This window comes from Dendronephthya gigantea, unplaced genomic scaffold (genome assembly GCF_004324835.1).
Source record: "Dendronephthya gigantea isolate DGI-Jeju-01 unplaced genomic scaffold, DenGig_1.0 000026F, whole genome shotgun sequence".
Lineage (NCBI taxonomy): Eukaryota > Metazoa > Cnidaria > Anthozoa > Malacalcyonacea > Nephtheidae > Dendronephthya > Dendronephthya gigantea.
The window spans coordinates 286,391-302,836 of NW_021163036.1; the positions used below are offsets into that span (position 1 = coordinate 286,391).

Sequence of the window (16,446 nt, forward strand, 5' to 3'; positions counted from 1 at the left end):
GCAATGGAAATTTGTTTCATATTTCAACGTAAATCATTACAAACCTTTCTCTTTAAAATATATTAAATATTAAAAATATTAAATTCATTAACCATGATAATTATTAAAAACCGTAATTGCAAATAATATTGTACCTGAGTTCTGAGGTAAGAAACGTTTGAAATAAGAGCTTTTAATTTAATTTAGAGTAATTTCTGAGTTCTTCTCAAAATACCGAGTGAATTATTTAACTTGTATGATAACTTCCAATAGTGATGACATAATAATAACAATTATGCAGTTAAGATGATAACTGATAGTGGTGGCACAGGAAATACCGAGTTTAAAATGCTAATTAAGAGGAGTTAAAAGTTCGGATTGTTTGTATAATGATCATAAAATGCAATATTAGATATGAAATACGATTGCTAACAACGACCTTGCATGGCTACGACCTTTTTCACTGTACTCGAAAATATGAAGAATCGAGCAAATTCATAGTTTCGTGTTTCATATTTTTCAGTGCAGCTTGTGCGGTCGATGTTAGTAGCTACATTTTTATTATATGACATGATTTGTTTCAAATAATATTATCAATGGCCTTCGTGTTGTCATAAGTGAAAATGAATTATTGAAGCATAATTTCAAATTCAAAATGGCTACCTAAGTAACGATGCTATTGGTCAGGAGTTTCCAAAGAATATTTTAGAACTATAATATCCACCAATGAAATCATCTTTAAGATGTTTTAGAATCCTTATATATTCCTAAAAGTGAGCTGTTGTAATTTATTTTCACTTACACTAAATCCGCCCTGCGTCGCTCTGAACTGTGTGAAAATGATAAAAGTAGTTTCGCATTCTTCATTTTCAATTTCCGAATTATGAAATTCGCATTCATATTGCTTCTCGTTTTTAATTTCTTTACAATTTTACTTTTTGTGAAACAAATTGTTTGAATTTGAAGGTTTTTGTGATTGTAAGCCTCAAAAAGCGATAAAAAATACCAGTTAAACCCCTGTGGGCTTTGTGAAATAAATCTGCTATTTCAACAGAATCCAACACAATGCATTTAATCAATCGTTGATTTCATAAGTATCATTTAAATGAATTGAAACTTTCACGTGCGGATACGTATGTACGTACAAAGAAACGCGACAGTGGAAAACAGCCCTAAACTGAGTGGTGTTCTTAGGTACACTTCGTACAGTGTTGGTGCTGTTTGCCACTAATTATGTCTTACACCACCAAGACATAATGGCGACACTATGTACACCAATGGCGACACTAGTCTCTGGGCTACGGCCTGGGCGTTACGCCACTATGTAATCAACTTTCATCGACTCTAAAACGACATTGAATCATGTGTACGAATTTAGTTGATCAAATTTTTCGTTTTAATTTTCGATGGTAAAGGTTTGAAATTGATGCGCTTACACTTTATCTGGTTTCTCCTGGTTGTAAAAACAACTCGAAATATGCAAATTTTCGTTTGTAAGACGTAAATATGGTGGATGAAGTTGGGATCGAAACCTGAATCTTTAAAAAACGTTTAAAACTCGTGTTTAAAAAACCTTTTGTCAAGAGCAAAACGCGCATGTCAAATTGCTAATTTAACTGATCTAGAAATCGGTACTGATTCGAATATTTTGCATGCTGCTAAAATCTTTGTCGGCGGCAATGTTTTGGACGCACAAGCCGTTTTCACTCCACAACCCAAGCCAGCTTTGAACTGGATTTTCGTGATGTGAACGCACTTGGCGAGGGTTGCTTAAGCCCGCCGCACACGAGAGCTATCAGTTGAGCGAGCGACCTAGCTCGCGAGGCAGTTAGCTCAGCCCGAAACCCTTCCGCACAAGTGAGAAACTTGCATCATGAGGCGAATTCCTCACGAAAAACTATCCGCACACAAGAATAACTTGCCGGCTGAGCTAAGAGCTACGCATGATCTTTAGTTAAGCTCTGCTAATAGCTCACGTGTGCGGCGGGCTTAACACTTGCTATAATATCGAACTAGATTTCTTGCGATGAATGCGCTGAATTCCGTTTATACAACACAAAACATTAAAACAAGACTTTATCCCTGTTAACGAACGGTTTTTTTACCATTTGAACTTTAATACTTTTTGAAATACGTTGTGCTATCTGAATATCTAACAACATTTAGGTTCGTTTCGCTTCTAAATGCATGAATACAAACTTGAGTTTATGTTGAGAAAAATGCGGAAAAATGTATGAAATTGGACGATCTTTACATGACAGGTTTCTCAGATTGTTATGAGCGCAGAATGAACTTGACTTCAACTCTAAATTCCATGAAGAAGAGGAATTTGTAGTGAAAAATTTATACGCATTTATATTTACATTTGTTTGATGATTTGACAAACCAGGAGCATGCATACCTCGGCTGTAATTGGTTAAACTTTTGTTCGTATCTGAATAACAAAAAGCATTGAAAGAATTGTTAGCATGTTAAGCCATTGGTGCGTAATATTGAAAACGTGCATCCATGTGTGGTAATCAAATATTCAAATTCAATCAAAAACGTTTGGAACCTCTGTCGACAGATCATTTAATGAAAGGAATTCTTATCGTACAGACATGTGTTCATAATACAATCGCTTTTCACGATCTTCTTGCTTTAAATTACAACTTGGCCGTGTGTAGCTACAATACAATGATGTCCTTCCGTCGCTTTGGACTATCCCGGACTGAAAATCGCAAGGCAAGTCCTTCACAGTTAGAAATATAAATTCCAATACATGCTTAGTCGACTGATATAATTCAAATAGATTTGCAGCGACTTTGTGTTTCACATTTTCTCCACTCTTCTACAAAACAAAATCACTTCTATATACTAATACAAGCTTATTAAACGGTTGAAACCTTTGCACTTGCGATTTCTAAAGTTTTATCTATATACCATGATCCCAGTTTATGAGGAGAATTCTTAACGCATAACATAACAACAGTTACATGCAGTTGGCTAATTCTGGCTCAATGCAATCCTGCCGAATATATTTTCCAACGGCATATATTCATCGGTTTTAATAGAGTTTCAGTATTTGAGGAGACTCAGTATTGAGGTTTATATATATTCTAAAATGGACCGACTATAAATGTGCATGCAGAAATACACAAACGATCCGATAAAGTCTTAAAGGATTGCTGAAAATATTTGAGAGATTTAAACTACACTGATTAACACACACAGGAATTATTTTGTCCTGTATATTTGGTACTTTGGATTCACACATAGCAAATATGCACATGCATACACAGACAATGACACAGACATACAAAAAAAGATTTCCTCAACGATTGCGACGAGAAGGCATTTACGAAGTGTTTTACCTTTTTAATTACTCTTGTATATCATTTGATAATATCAACATATCTTTTCTTTTGGTTTTAATTGGAATGTGTTTTGAGATAAGGCAAAAACACAATACTTCAAGTGCGGCATTAATAGTATTCAATCTTAAGTTTACTCGAAACAGTCACTAGTAGCGTTTAAAATATAGTTTTTGTCAGTAGAAAATTGTGTGCCTCATATAAACGAGTAAGGGACAGAGCTGGGGTTTTAAAATCAAAATTTGTTGGTGTTTCAAATTTCGGGGGAAAAATGGTTAGTAAATTCACGTGTGTCCAGTGTTGGTTGTCTCAACACAACCAAACTCAAAACCGTGAACCTGTACGCCATAAGCGCGCCTAGAATCATGATTAGGATCACAATGTAATTGACACTTGTGCTGCTAACACTTTGCAGAGTTTCTTTATTTCTATTTCGCTCGTGCGCAGACTCTTAATACATCAAGTATTGCACAAAATGTTTATTACGCTTTGAACATCTGCAAACGATGCTTGTGGAAAAATTCTGTGGCAAATGTTGCCTTTTACCATAGACAATCCAAAAGACTTTTGTCTTTTGGATTGTCTATGCTTTCATTGACTGTCGTACATGCATGTAGTAATAGAAGTTGAAAATTGCGAAAAGCGCGCGAAGTTACAACAACAACGAGGAAGTGTTCCAAGTTTGATTTCATTCAGCGAATTAAATACCCGTGTTTGGATTGCCTGATCGAAACACGGACATCGACCAATCAGAACTCGCGTTATATACATGTTATTTCATAAACTTAGATAAGTGCTGAGTAATTAATTTTTTCAATATTTTATTATAATTGTTGAATTAAACATTTCTAGTTCTCATTGTGTTAATATACAATACACAAATGCAATAGAAGATTTGTTTGTAGATAAGCCTGGCTTGTTGATTTTGTAAATAACTACCCTACAGAACCCCATGAACATCGAATTTAGAGTATAGCGATGCTTGGGTCTGAGATATACTCTACATAAAAAAACAGGTCTCAAAGTGTGGGCACTTTTTGCCCAGTATGACAAATGATATGTTATTGAGACATCAAGCAGAGCAGTAAAACCATTTTGTTCACTATTTGCATGAACACGTCAATATAAAGATTAGTTTCTCTACAGGTTGTCCATAAAATATTGAGTTTTGAAAGCCTAAATCTGGTTTGATAAAGTTGGTTGATTATCCTTGTAGTAGTGCTTTCAATATGTGTTTCCAGATTTATACATATTGAAGAAACCGATCAAATTTAGTTACACATTTAATGAGGACGAATTGTGGGAAAGTTTGCTTCATTAGTTTGTTTATTCGTGGAATGCATGATTGAGCAGTGCAAGACCACGCAAATAGAATCATTTCGATATAGCAGGCTGTCGTAATAGGATTCAATCCAGTGAACGTCGGACGACTCCATTCTTTTCGATATTAAATCTTTTTTCACGATCTGGAATCCAGCAGTATGACCATAAGAAGTCATGAATAATGAAAGCTATGCATTTATTTCCTTGGTAAGTATATTACGATGACAAATATTTACCTTCAGCATCAAAACCAGTTAAGCTCATAATCAATTTGGTATACTCTCCATGTTGGCATTTATTTGGTTTCTGGATTATTTTGAATTACATGGGGATGAAAAAACTTTTGATTACATGATATATGCGTTTTGAGGCATGGTTCTTGCGAGATGTGATATTCTTTAGCAGTGTATAAATTCCCAAATTACCACCCACGCTATGATATTGCGCAGTCAAAATTCATGCCTCATCCATGTTATTCTTTTATTTTACGATTATATCAGCTGTCTGTTAATTCTCAGTAATAAAAAGACACTATCAAGGTCTGCATGTCGTCTGCTCCACGCATACAGTTTATTGGATTCATATTATTTTTATCTTCCCGTCTTCCAGTTGAACGCGATGTCGAAACTGAAAGAGGAATTTCTGTCATTTGGGCAATGATCTATGGTAGGCCACTTTTAACTCTGTTATTTTAATCTATTTTTATAAATTTAAAAATATATCAGGTGGAGAGATGAAGATAACATTGATATATATTTACTGTAAAAATGTTGATTAATCACAATCGGATATTTTGGAATTGACTCTAATTTAAATAGTAATTCAAATCACTAACGGTGTGAACTTGCAGTCTAACGCCTGTATTCTAAAAGCTCACTCACACTCAAACTCATTGAGTGGGAGATCTTAATCTTCTCATTACGTTTCAATGGCGGTATTTCAAGCTGAATAGGAGCTTGATTTTCAGTGATTTACCTTATATCTTTCCATCTATTCAGAGAAAACTTTCTCATTGATCAGCATTAACAAAATTTATATGTCACACTCAATGAGTGTGAGTGTGAGTGAGCTTTTTGAATACAGGCGTAAGTCAAGTATTCTCATCCACCAAACGCATTAAGGCGGCAGCAGATAATCAGTGGTTAAAATGCGTTGCGTTCAGGTCATGTGTGCGTCATGAAACGTCTGATCTGACTTGTCACTTGTCAGTGACTTGATATAATTATATGCTATATCATACGTCATATTAAATACAGCAGCTTCGTATACCCCGGTGTTTCATTGGAAAACATATAAAATTGCTTTTTTCTACCCGCTAGACCACGCCGCCCTCACCTTTTCTTAGCTGATCTCTATATTGTAGCTGAATGCAACATTATATGTTTATATCCTGTGCTTATATTCAAACTACAGAGTTAATTTAACTCGTTGCCAAGAGTAAATTTTAGTATTCATTATAAGCTACCTCGAACAAATCGTACATACGTTTTGATAGCTCTCCATTTTTAATTCAATGCATGAACACTAGCGAAATATTTTTTTATTAAAAATGAAGCAAAAGAATATGCAAGATTACATTTTTTTTTATTTAGCAACCGTTAAAGAATACAAATTCTGTTTTCACGTGCAAAGTTCATCGAAACAAATATATGGCGAACAATAATTATCGTGAACCAAACACAAAAAAGAGAGGACGACCTGCAAACAAACTTTCTGTCAGGTTATTTCTGCTTGATCCAGACACCGTGATCACTAAAGTGACCAAAGACACTTGTTCAAAGACTGCGATAGAAGCCTTGATGCAAAGAGGATATGGACCACCTCGAAGAGGTTTTTGAAATTTTTAATAATATATATTACAAAACTTATACTCTTAACATTATCTCGTTAAACCAAAGATATACGAATGAAAACAAGATTACTTATAATGACTTCTTAATCCATTAATTTTAATATATAGAACATTGTGTAAAAGATGACAAGGTGGAATTTACGCTGGACTTGACAAATGAACAGTTCAAACAGAAATTGATTGAAATTTATCCCAAATTGGAAAATGCCTTTTTTGTGTTAATGAAAGCGGACAAAACCAACACATTGGAAGAACTGAATCCAGGATTGTGCTGTTTCAGATGCTACACTCCAGAAAATGTTTACAACAGTGAACGTGGACAAGGAAGGCTTTATATGAAAATTATTGCTGAGAACGAGGTAGTACTGCTGATAATACGGTAGTTAAGTTTAAGTTTGAAAATACGAAGGATATCTGTTGCTGAGATTTCTCAGTGTTGTATATTTCGATTGATGTGGAACATATCATTCACTTTAAACTGCGCTGGTGACCATGCTAGAAACATAAAAACCAACTTTAAACGCTAGATGAGAGGTTGATAGTTGATATCTGGTTTCGGCCTTGTATCCATACCATCAAATTTTTTTTTCATGTTCTAGATATCTGCTTGTACGCATGGAATATCTCGCACAAAAAGACTGCGTGGTATGGTTGGTGGTGGCCAGCAATTTTATGTACCAATCTTACCAAAACCTGCTTCAACCCTCACCACAGGTGACGTCGCCACCTCAGTTGTTACCATGCCAACTGGTCAAACCGAATTATGCAAATCTGGCAGCACATCGACACAAAGTCAATTCTCTTCGTCCACCATTACTTCCACCATTACTTCGTCAACTGTAACACCACTGGATAACAATAGTTCGGTGAACGTCACAACGCGTGATCCACCATTATCTGTTGTTTCTCCCACAACACCTGGACTTGCAACTTCCCAAAGTCGTTTACCAACATCAAATATCTCGCAGCCCGAATCAAACCAACCCCTCAACAGTGACCAGTTAACACGAAGGCCAATATCCATGTCGATTGTTCTGCAGGTTGGTCTTGCACCTACACTGCAAAATCCAGGTAGCATTCTGGTGCAGAGGCCGTTACAAACACCACTTACAGTTTCTTCCGTTACATTAACACCGTTCCTACAAAATTCTGTTAATATTCCATCACAAAGCCAATTTTTATCGCCATCTGTTATTTCTATGACGGGGCCAAGTCAGCCAGCTCAAGTTTCAAATAATGTTGTTGCCCAAAGGCAGTTAGCAATATCAACTGCTTTCATTCCTGGAAATACGGCAATACCAGCAATTCAAAATCCTCGTAATTTTGTAAATCTGGGCCATTTAGAATCATTTGGTTCTGGGTCAATGACACCGCAAGGGCAGTTTTTAAGATCAACGGGAGTTCATAATTTAAATTTTTTGCAAGCTATGCCAGGTACACAGTCTTTTAACCAAACCGTTGCTGACAATGATCTCGATTCACAGTGGAGAGCGCTGGGTGAAGCTATGGTCCTGGCTTCACAGAATCCTGTCTTGTTGCCTAATTCAACCATGCCTTCATACTTAACTTCGTCCACTCTCCCTCCACTCCGATCAGCGCAATCTCCTTTAAATACCTTGTTGGATGCATTAATGCAACATGAACAAAATGCAGAATCTCCATCCAGTGGCAGTGGTGTGATCAGTTCAAACGTGCAGGTAAAACATAAAGCTGCAGCATTTATGTAAAGAACCTACGAACACCACATTTTTAGAGCAACATTTTTTACAACTTATATAAAACCAAAAATTAATTAAGGGAAAGATATATAATACACCTGAAATATACTACCAGCCTTGCAAATACTTAAGAGCTGTCGCTGAAAGCTTAACTGGGAGTGCATTGTTGTGAAATTTTGTAAATATCTCTGTTATGTGCATGTACCTTATCTGTACATTTATAATCTTTTCAGGAGCACGTCAATCTACCAGAACCAAACGAATGTGAGTCAACCTTGCTTTAACAGATTTGTTTTTATTCTTTAGTACTGCACTGAATTTAAAGTGTAAGTCAAGTCCGTAAAAAACGGTTTGTTTACATTTTGAACTTCGCTATTTTTAAAAATACGATGTGCTGTCTGAATATCTAACACTATTTAGGTTCCTCACGCTTCTAAATTTATATGAACTAGAGTTTATGTTAAGAAAAATTCAGACACATGCGAAATTTAGGCAATTTTTATATCAGAGGTCCCTCACTTGTTATGAGCAGAACCACTGAGCTATATAATAATTCCTGGAGGACCGGCTCCTGATCAGAAAGTGAAGCAACAAACATGGCGGATTTTGAGCTTTGTGACATCACCTGGTCCCCTTTGCCCATGGTAATTACCACTGACATACCGCGATACAAAGTGAAAAACTATGTGTATCCCTCCTGGTCTTTACGAAATATTTTTGATTTTCGGTATAGATTTTTTTCGTATTTCCTCTAAAAAAGATTAAATTGTTTATCTTTTTCCCTGTTCAACCAAGTAAACGGGGAGGCGGCTTCTTGCTCTACATATGACGTTGTGAATGGCTTAATTCACTTATCGGGAAAGCTATTTCTGCCTCAGGTGAGCCAGTTTTCAAATTTTTTTTTTTTTTAACTTTTTTGCCTTCGGACTACTATAGTATAAACAACTGCAAAAGCGTCAACGATAAAAAGTTATATGCTTTTATTAGCCTTTTTGACCTTTGGTACGTGACTTAATTACGATAGGATTCATAGGAAAACTTTTTTGTGTCAGGCGGAATTTATCAATAGTTAATATTTTTAATTTTGAGGTGCTGACTGCTGATACAAAATATTTCACTCTAAGATTCAACCTCTGGCAGACTTGTAGTGGATGTTAAAGGTCTAATATGTTATCTTGTTTGCCTTGTCAAAAGTCAATTTATCATGGTTTTAATGGACTTTTTGCACCTTGTTTATAATCAATCTACATTTAATTTGCTCTTAATGTTGATCAGTATTATTGTTATTCTCTCTGGGTTTCACAGTACTGTATATATTGAGTACAGTTAATCTTAAAAAGATCTCCATTTTTCAGGATGAAGATGCTATAGAATTTAACAAGAGATGGCTTGTTATGCAAATTAGTGGAACATTGTACTGATAATTTTACTATATAGACTTGTTGGCTGTTGTTGGCTGACATTTTTTTACAATGGTTTTTCAGATTAAAAATAATAAATAAATGCATAAAAACATGCATTAATTGAGCAATGTGTCTTCAATCTGCAACAACTTTTATAGATTCCTGGACAATGCATTTCCCCCACACACCATTAAAGGGCTAAAATTATTGGGCTAATCAGGGTTTTTGGATAATAGACTGACTAATGGAGGGATGAACAAGCACAGTTGCATTTTTGTGAATTCATTAGGCTATTATATTTGTACTACTCCTGCTATTAGGTATGATTTCATATCAAATACAAACCATCAATGACTTTTCTTAGGTCACACAGGGACACCTTATAAACTAATGTGCATTACAAAAAGCATATACATTGTCTGTAGCTCATTGAGGCACAAGGTGTAACCTGAATAAATATATGCCATGTAAATATCACTTCTGGTTATAACTATTGTATCCCCCACTCAGTACAATTGCTAATCTGCTGCCCAATATCTTGCATGAGGTTTGGCCTTGTTTCTTTGGATTTAATGCACAGACATGGACACAGGGCAACATAACTGGATACTTTCTATAATATTTTAGTTTAGGGTTTAAAAAAAGTCGGATTGGTATCCATAAAAGACACTAAAAAATTATGACAATGCCAAAAAAACTCAAGCATTTCTAAAATTTTACACAGTAATGTATATTGAAATTGAAAACAAAGAAAAGAGAAAAAACCTGTTAGCTTCATATCATTGTAAAATTTTCGACTTTCGTCCACGTATTAAATATTTTTTTATGTTCGCCCCATATTTGTTTGTTTCGGCATTCGCAAAAACAGTACCTATGACTTGTACACAACCGAAATAAACGCTTTATTACGGGTTAGGTAAAAAATATATCGAAAAAAACAGAACAACAAGGTTTCACGGCAGTCAGAAGAAACAAAATATTCATAAAAACCAGTGGGGAATCTACTGTAGCGGGCTCAGAATTGAGCCTGGTCAGTGGTAATTACCATGGGCAAAGGGGACCAGGTGACGTCAGGTCCTCCAGGAATTATTATATAGCTCAGTGAGCAGAACCTATGCGCAGAACGGACTTGACTTCCACTTTAATAGGGATAAAATTTGGACCATCTAGGTATTTATTATCCCAAATTTTATCAATAGGGTTTTATCACTACCATGCAAACCTAAACGTAAATACAGTCTAAACGAATGAGATTTGACATACGTTCTCCGTACCGACCTAAAAATAGTGTGAACAGTGCTTCAGTTTCTGTGGAGTTTCTCTCATCATTTTGTTCTGTTTATAGTACGAATTCAGAAGTTTTTTGAAAATGTTGAATCAACTAAGAAACTCACGATATCGTCGACAGTTCTGGATGATGATCTTCTCTTGAAGAGGTTGAAACAATCCACAGTTGAAATTCACACGATAGAAATTCACTCCAGGTGTGAGGTACACAAAGTTCTGAGTGTTTATTCTTTGCCCTCTTGTCTAAAGATCCTTCGTATTATTAATAATATCCCTAAATTACGATGATATTTTTGCTTTAATTAGATGCTTCAGTAGCGAGAATAATTTACAGGAATTAGATTTATCTCGTACCAAGTTTGAGAAGAATAATTTCCATAGTTTCATTACCGTACTTGTGAATTGTAGCAATTTAACAAGATTGATTTTAAGTGATAATTGCTTAACTAAAGAAGAAACTTTCGGTCTGTTGGCATCATTAAAATGGACGACAAGTCTTAAAAATTTAAACTTATCTAAAAATAACCTAACCGTATTCGAGATACACGGACAGTTGGATAACATTGTTTCATTAGATTTATCGCATAGCGCACTCCAGGGAAACACAAGCATCATTGAGATCTGTAAACTGCAATCACTCGAAGAAATAAACCTCTCTCACAACCACATTAGATTTTCCCCGTTGCCAAATTTCCACACACAACTCAACAAGCTGCCAATTAACATGAAAAACATTTCACTATCTTTCAATTACATGACACCCGAAGACATCAGCCAATTTTGCTTCTTAATCAAGTCAAATTTGACAAAACTTTACTTAGATTCTAATCACATATGCAGCTCAATTTGGTCGTTTTGTTCATTAAGTGTAAGAATTATGCATTTGAAAGTGTTAAGTTTGGCTAATACTGATCTTTGTGTTGCTGTTGATGGTTTGGCGTTCCTACTTTCTTTGGTGCAAGAACTGGAAGAACTCAATTTATCGTCCAACAATCTTGTGTTGTATGACTTTCGCCAACTCCAATCACCATTGTCAAACTTAACGCAGTTAAAAAAGTTGAATTTAAGCAACAATCCTGAAGGAGCTTCAGATCTTTTGCAAGAGATCCTGACTTCGTTTAAATATCTCGAGGAGTTGAGGCTAAGTAACACACATATGAATGGTGAAGATTTGGAAAAAATCTCAAACTCACTCGCATCCTTGAGAGATCTTAAGTATCTTGATTTAAGCATGAATGCTATTGATTCATATGGGGCAAGAACACTTGCGAACTTGTTGAAGAGATTTCCCTTGTTGGAGAGGTTAGACCTTGGTCAGTCATTTATGACGGGAAGTGATATAAGGCTGTTGTGGAATAGTTTTGCTTCGCTAAAAGTGTTGAAATATCTGAATTTGTCTGGCAATCAGGCCAATGCCAATGCTTTTGATAACTCCCTGTTATTTCCTCCGTCGTTGGAAGAGCTTATTATCAGTAATATCATTCATAGCGAAAAGCTCTTTGTTAAAATGTCATCGCTTAAGAATCTAAGAAAACTTCACCTTATTGACATGAGATTAAGAGCCTGTGATGTGGAGGCACTAGCCGCAATGTTGCCGTCTTTTTCGTTGTTGGAAGAGATATCTTTAGCTCACACAGTTGCAGACTCGAACATCGAAAAAATCTTTAGTGCTATAAAGTGTTTACCCAATATTAAAATTATTGACCTCAGTGGCGTAAAATTACGTGATTTAGATGCATTAGTTGACATGCTTTTGTCTCTTTTGTCTTTGGAAGAGCTAGTTTTAGCGGGAATATGTATTCACAACGTCGACCATAAAAAATTGATTGATGCGTTAGTTTTGTTGAAATCTTTAAGAATTCTCAATCTTCATTGGGCCAAAAAATTCGGAAAACGGCGGTGTACTTCATGTCGACCAGGTATTTGCTTTGACGGTGTTGAAAATACAAAACAACTGTGTTCTGGGTTGGGGAAAATCAGATATTTAAAGGAACTTAGCTTAATTAACCTTGGGGACCCAGAGTGTATAATCCATTTAGCTGAAGTGTTACCATCACTACATTTGTTGGAAAGGTTTGTGTTGGAATATGCTTATAGTAGTTTATCTGATAAACACACAGTCGAAAAATTGTTTCCCGCGTTAGGAAGATTGATGTATTTGCGAGATCTCGAACTTAGTCTGTGCTTCAAATTCGACGAAAATGTCGGAAATATTTTGAAAGCTGTAGCTCAGATGTTATCATCACTGCAGTTATTGGAAATACTAGTGTTCGATCTGATGTATGGCGCGTATGAAGATAGCTATGAAGATGGAGATTATACAAGCGAAATACAACTGGTCACGACCGCATTAGGAAAGTTGAAGAATTTAACAGAACTTAGATTATCTGGTGTTTTGAGTGGAGAAGCCATAGTTGAGGTTTTAGCGTCACTGCCATTGTTGGAGCGATTAATGCTCAGGTTTACGTATGATTGGAAACCTCCATGGTGTATTGATAATAATATTGGATATGAAGAAAAAATATTTCATTCTTTAGTAAAAGTAAGATATTTAAAACAGCTTTTTATATTTGATACTCATGTTAGCCTAGACTTAGTTGAGGTCTTGCCATCACTGAGGTTGTTGGAGACGCTAGGGTTAAAATCGTACGATCTGTTTGAAAAATTGTCACTCTCACTGGGGGAATTGAAATATTTAAGGAAACTTCATTTAGTTGGTTTTTATATAAATCAGCAAACTTTATTTAATGGCTCGCGATCATTCTACTTGTTGGAAAAGCTAAAAATTCCGCGTTATGAATTAAGTGTAGTGGAACAGCGATTTCAATATTTAGGAAAATTAAGACATTTAAAACAGTTGACTCTTTATGTCAAAGAAATTTTAGTTGATTCCTTATTTCCTATTGCGTCACTGTCGTCACTCGAGAAGATTAAGTTGATCTGGATATATTTGGATAATGACAATGCAAAGCAGCTGTTTGCTTTATTACTTAAAGTAAGATCTCTAAAGAAACTTTCTTTACACTACGTCTCGCGTGAATCTACCCAAGTTGTAATAGACGCTTTAACTGAGGCGTTACCAGCAATTAAATTTTTGGAAAAGCTGTCGTTGAAACGCATTAATTTTACCGAAGTCAATGAGGAGCAACAGTTAATCACTGCAATAGGATCGTTGAGTTTTTTGAAAAAACTTGATTTACGTCATACTACAATTACCCAGGCTAGTGCAGAAACTTTAACTGTTTTGCTGCCAAATTTATACAACTTAAGACGTTTTACGCTACCACGTTTTAATTACCAAGATTTTAGGGAAACTAAAAAACTCAAGGAGGCACTACGCCGCGTTGTTCCTTGGGTTATCATCAGGTGGGACTAGACACGTGCAAAAATTTGTGGGAGGCTTTTCAATATTTTGTTCCATGATGGCGCATGCATTCAGAGAATGATAAAGGTTCTGAAACATCTATTTCGACCACCATTTAGTAGAAACGCTCAAATCACTCGTAAAAATGAAACCCTGAAAATAAATCACAATATTTCCAAACACTGCGACACTTACCAGTAATAATCAATTGTTGTTTCTAAAACACTGGTTAAGAATTGAACAGGAGTCGAGTGACAGTATTGTAATCTGCAGCCGTTGACTGAGAAACGTTTCACGCAGAACACGCACGCATTTATACATTGCATTTATATAACGGTAAAGTGTTTTGTATCCTGTAGAAAGTTTTAATTATTTCAACTGTTCATTGAAAGAACACTTCCGAATTTGTATTGCTGGCTATTTTAAAATTTGATTGCATGAATAGCAATTAGTTGTATGAAAACAGTTTAATTAGCTTGACGCAGCAATGAAAATTTGTTTCATATTTCAACAAAAATCATTAGAAACCATTCTCTTTAAAATATATTAAATATTAAAAATATCAATTCATTAACCATGATAATTATTAAAAACAGCAATTGCAAATAAAATTGTATCTGAGTTCTGAGGTTAGAAACCTTTGAAATAAGAGCTTTTAATGTCATTTAGAGTCACTGCTGGGTTTTTTCAAAATACTGAGTGAGTAATTTATTTAACTTGTATGATAATTTCCTATGGTAATGACATGGTAATAATAATTATATAGTTAAGATGATAACTGATAGTCGTAGGAAAGGAAATACAGAAATTAAAATGCTAATTAAGACGAGTTAAAAGTTCGGATTGTTTGTATAATGGTCATAAAATGCCATATTAGATATGAAATACGATTGCTATCAACGACCTTGCATGGCTACGACCTTTTTCACTGTACTGGAAAATATGAAGAACCGAGCAAGGTTTCATAGTCTCGTGTTTGATATTTTTCAGTACAGCTTTGTGCGGTCGATATTATTATATGACATGATTTGTTTCAACGAATATTATCAATGGCCATCCTGTCGTCGTAAGCCTTCACCGGAACCTTATTTAGACAAGAGGGATCTTTTACTGAAGTGAATATACGAATGTGGGACGACAGTCGTAAACTAAAAATATATAATGTGAATTATTGTGAAAAGAATTAGTGTGTCGTGTTTTTCGGAAAACGGTGCACTTTCAAATATTCATTTCTTTGTTAAAAAACGACGAAATGTCGCTGGAATGAAAACTTGCCGAATAATGACGTCGTCCTTCGTTCGGTAGAAATGTTTGATCATTCCTGATATTTGAGAGCTTGTACAGGGCCGTAGCTAGACCGCTTAATTGGGGGGGGGTGTATATTCATATATTCATGTTTATATACCATAGGAACAATAGCATACAAAAGAAATCATTCGGACATAATACGAATGTATGAATATGCACCCCCCCCCGCCAATTAAGCTTCCAGCTACGGCCCTGAGCTTATATTTCATAGAACTGCTTTCCACCGTCGCGTTTTTTGCACGTGCGTACACGAATGTAAAGTTTAAAACTTTCCAATTTGTTGTATAAATAATTCTATACCAGAAAAAAACCCAAATCATCACAGAATCCAACACAATGCATCTAATCAATCGTTGATTTCATAAGTATCATATAAATGAATTGAAACTTTTACGTCGGTATACGTATACGTACAAAAAAACGCGACAGTGGAAAACAGCCCTAAACTGAGTGGTGTTCTTAGGTACATTTCGTACAGTGTTGGTGCTGCTTGTCAGTAATTATGTCTTACATCATCAAGACATTATTCCCATAAGATACTTAAAATATTTCCAAAAAAATGTGATTTAAAAAAAATGCAAATCTTTCTTTGTCAATTGCAGCCGCTATCGACTTCTTTCAAATGTCGTTTAAAGTCGTCATTGCATGCAAAATATTCAGGGTTTTATATAGTAAGTTTTTCCAAATTTTTACATCTATCTATAGCCATTATTTTATAATATTATGAGCTAACGTTTGGATAATTTTGTTGTGTTATAAACGTAAATTGATGTGTATTAAGTTAGGCGTACCAGTCGTTGATATTGATTTCAGCAAAATCAATACATAGAGCATAGTTTTGGAAATAATGCATGCAGTT

The 16,446-nt window shown here is 35.2% G+C and overlaps 1 protein-coding gene across 1 annotated transcript; it reads left to right on the plus strand.

The window, feature by feature from the left end:
* Positions 1-4,942: 4,942 nt before the first annotated feature.
* LOC114523088 (putative GPI-anchored protein pfl2) lies at positions 4,943-11,897 on the plus strand. The gene is made up of 6 exons (XM_028543918.1): positions 4,943-5,321; positions 6,248-6,485; positions 6,616-6,866; positions 7,107-8,204; positions 8,459-8,489; positions 10,974-11,897. Exons 1-6 carry the CDS (start codon positions 5,319-5,321, stop codon positions 11,201-11,203), a joined length of 1,851 nt encoding a protein of 616 aa, XP_028399719.1. The 5' UTR covers positions 4,943-5,318; the 3' UTR covers positions 11,204-11,897.
* Positions 11,898-16,446: the final 4,549 nt, after the last annotated feature.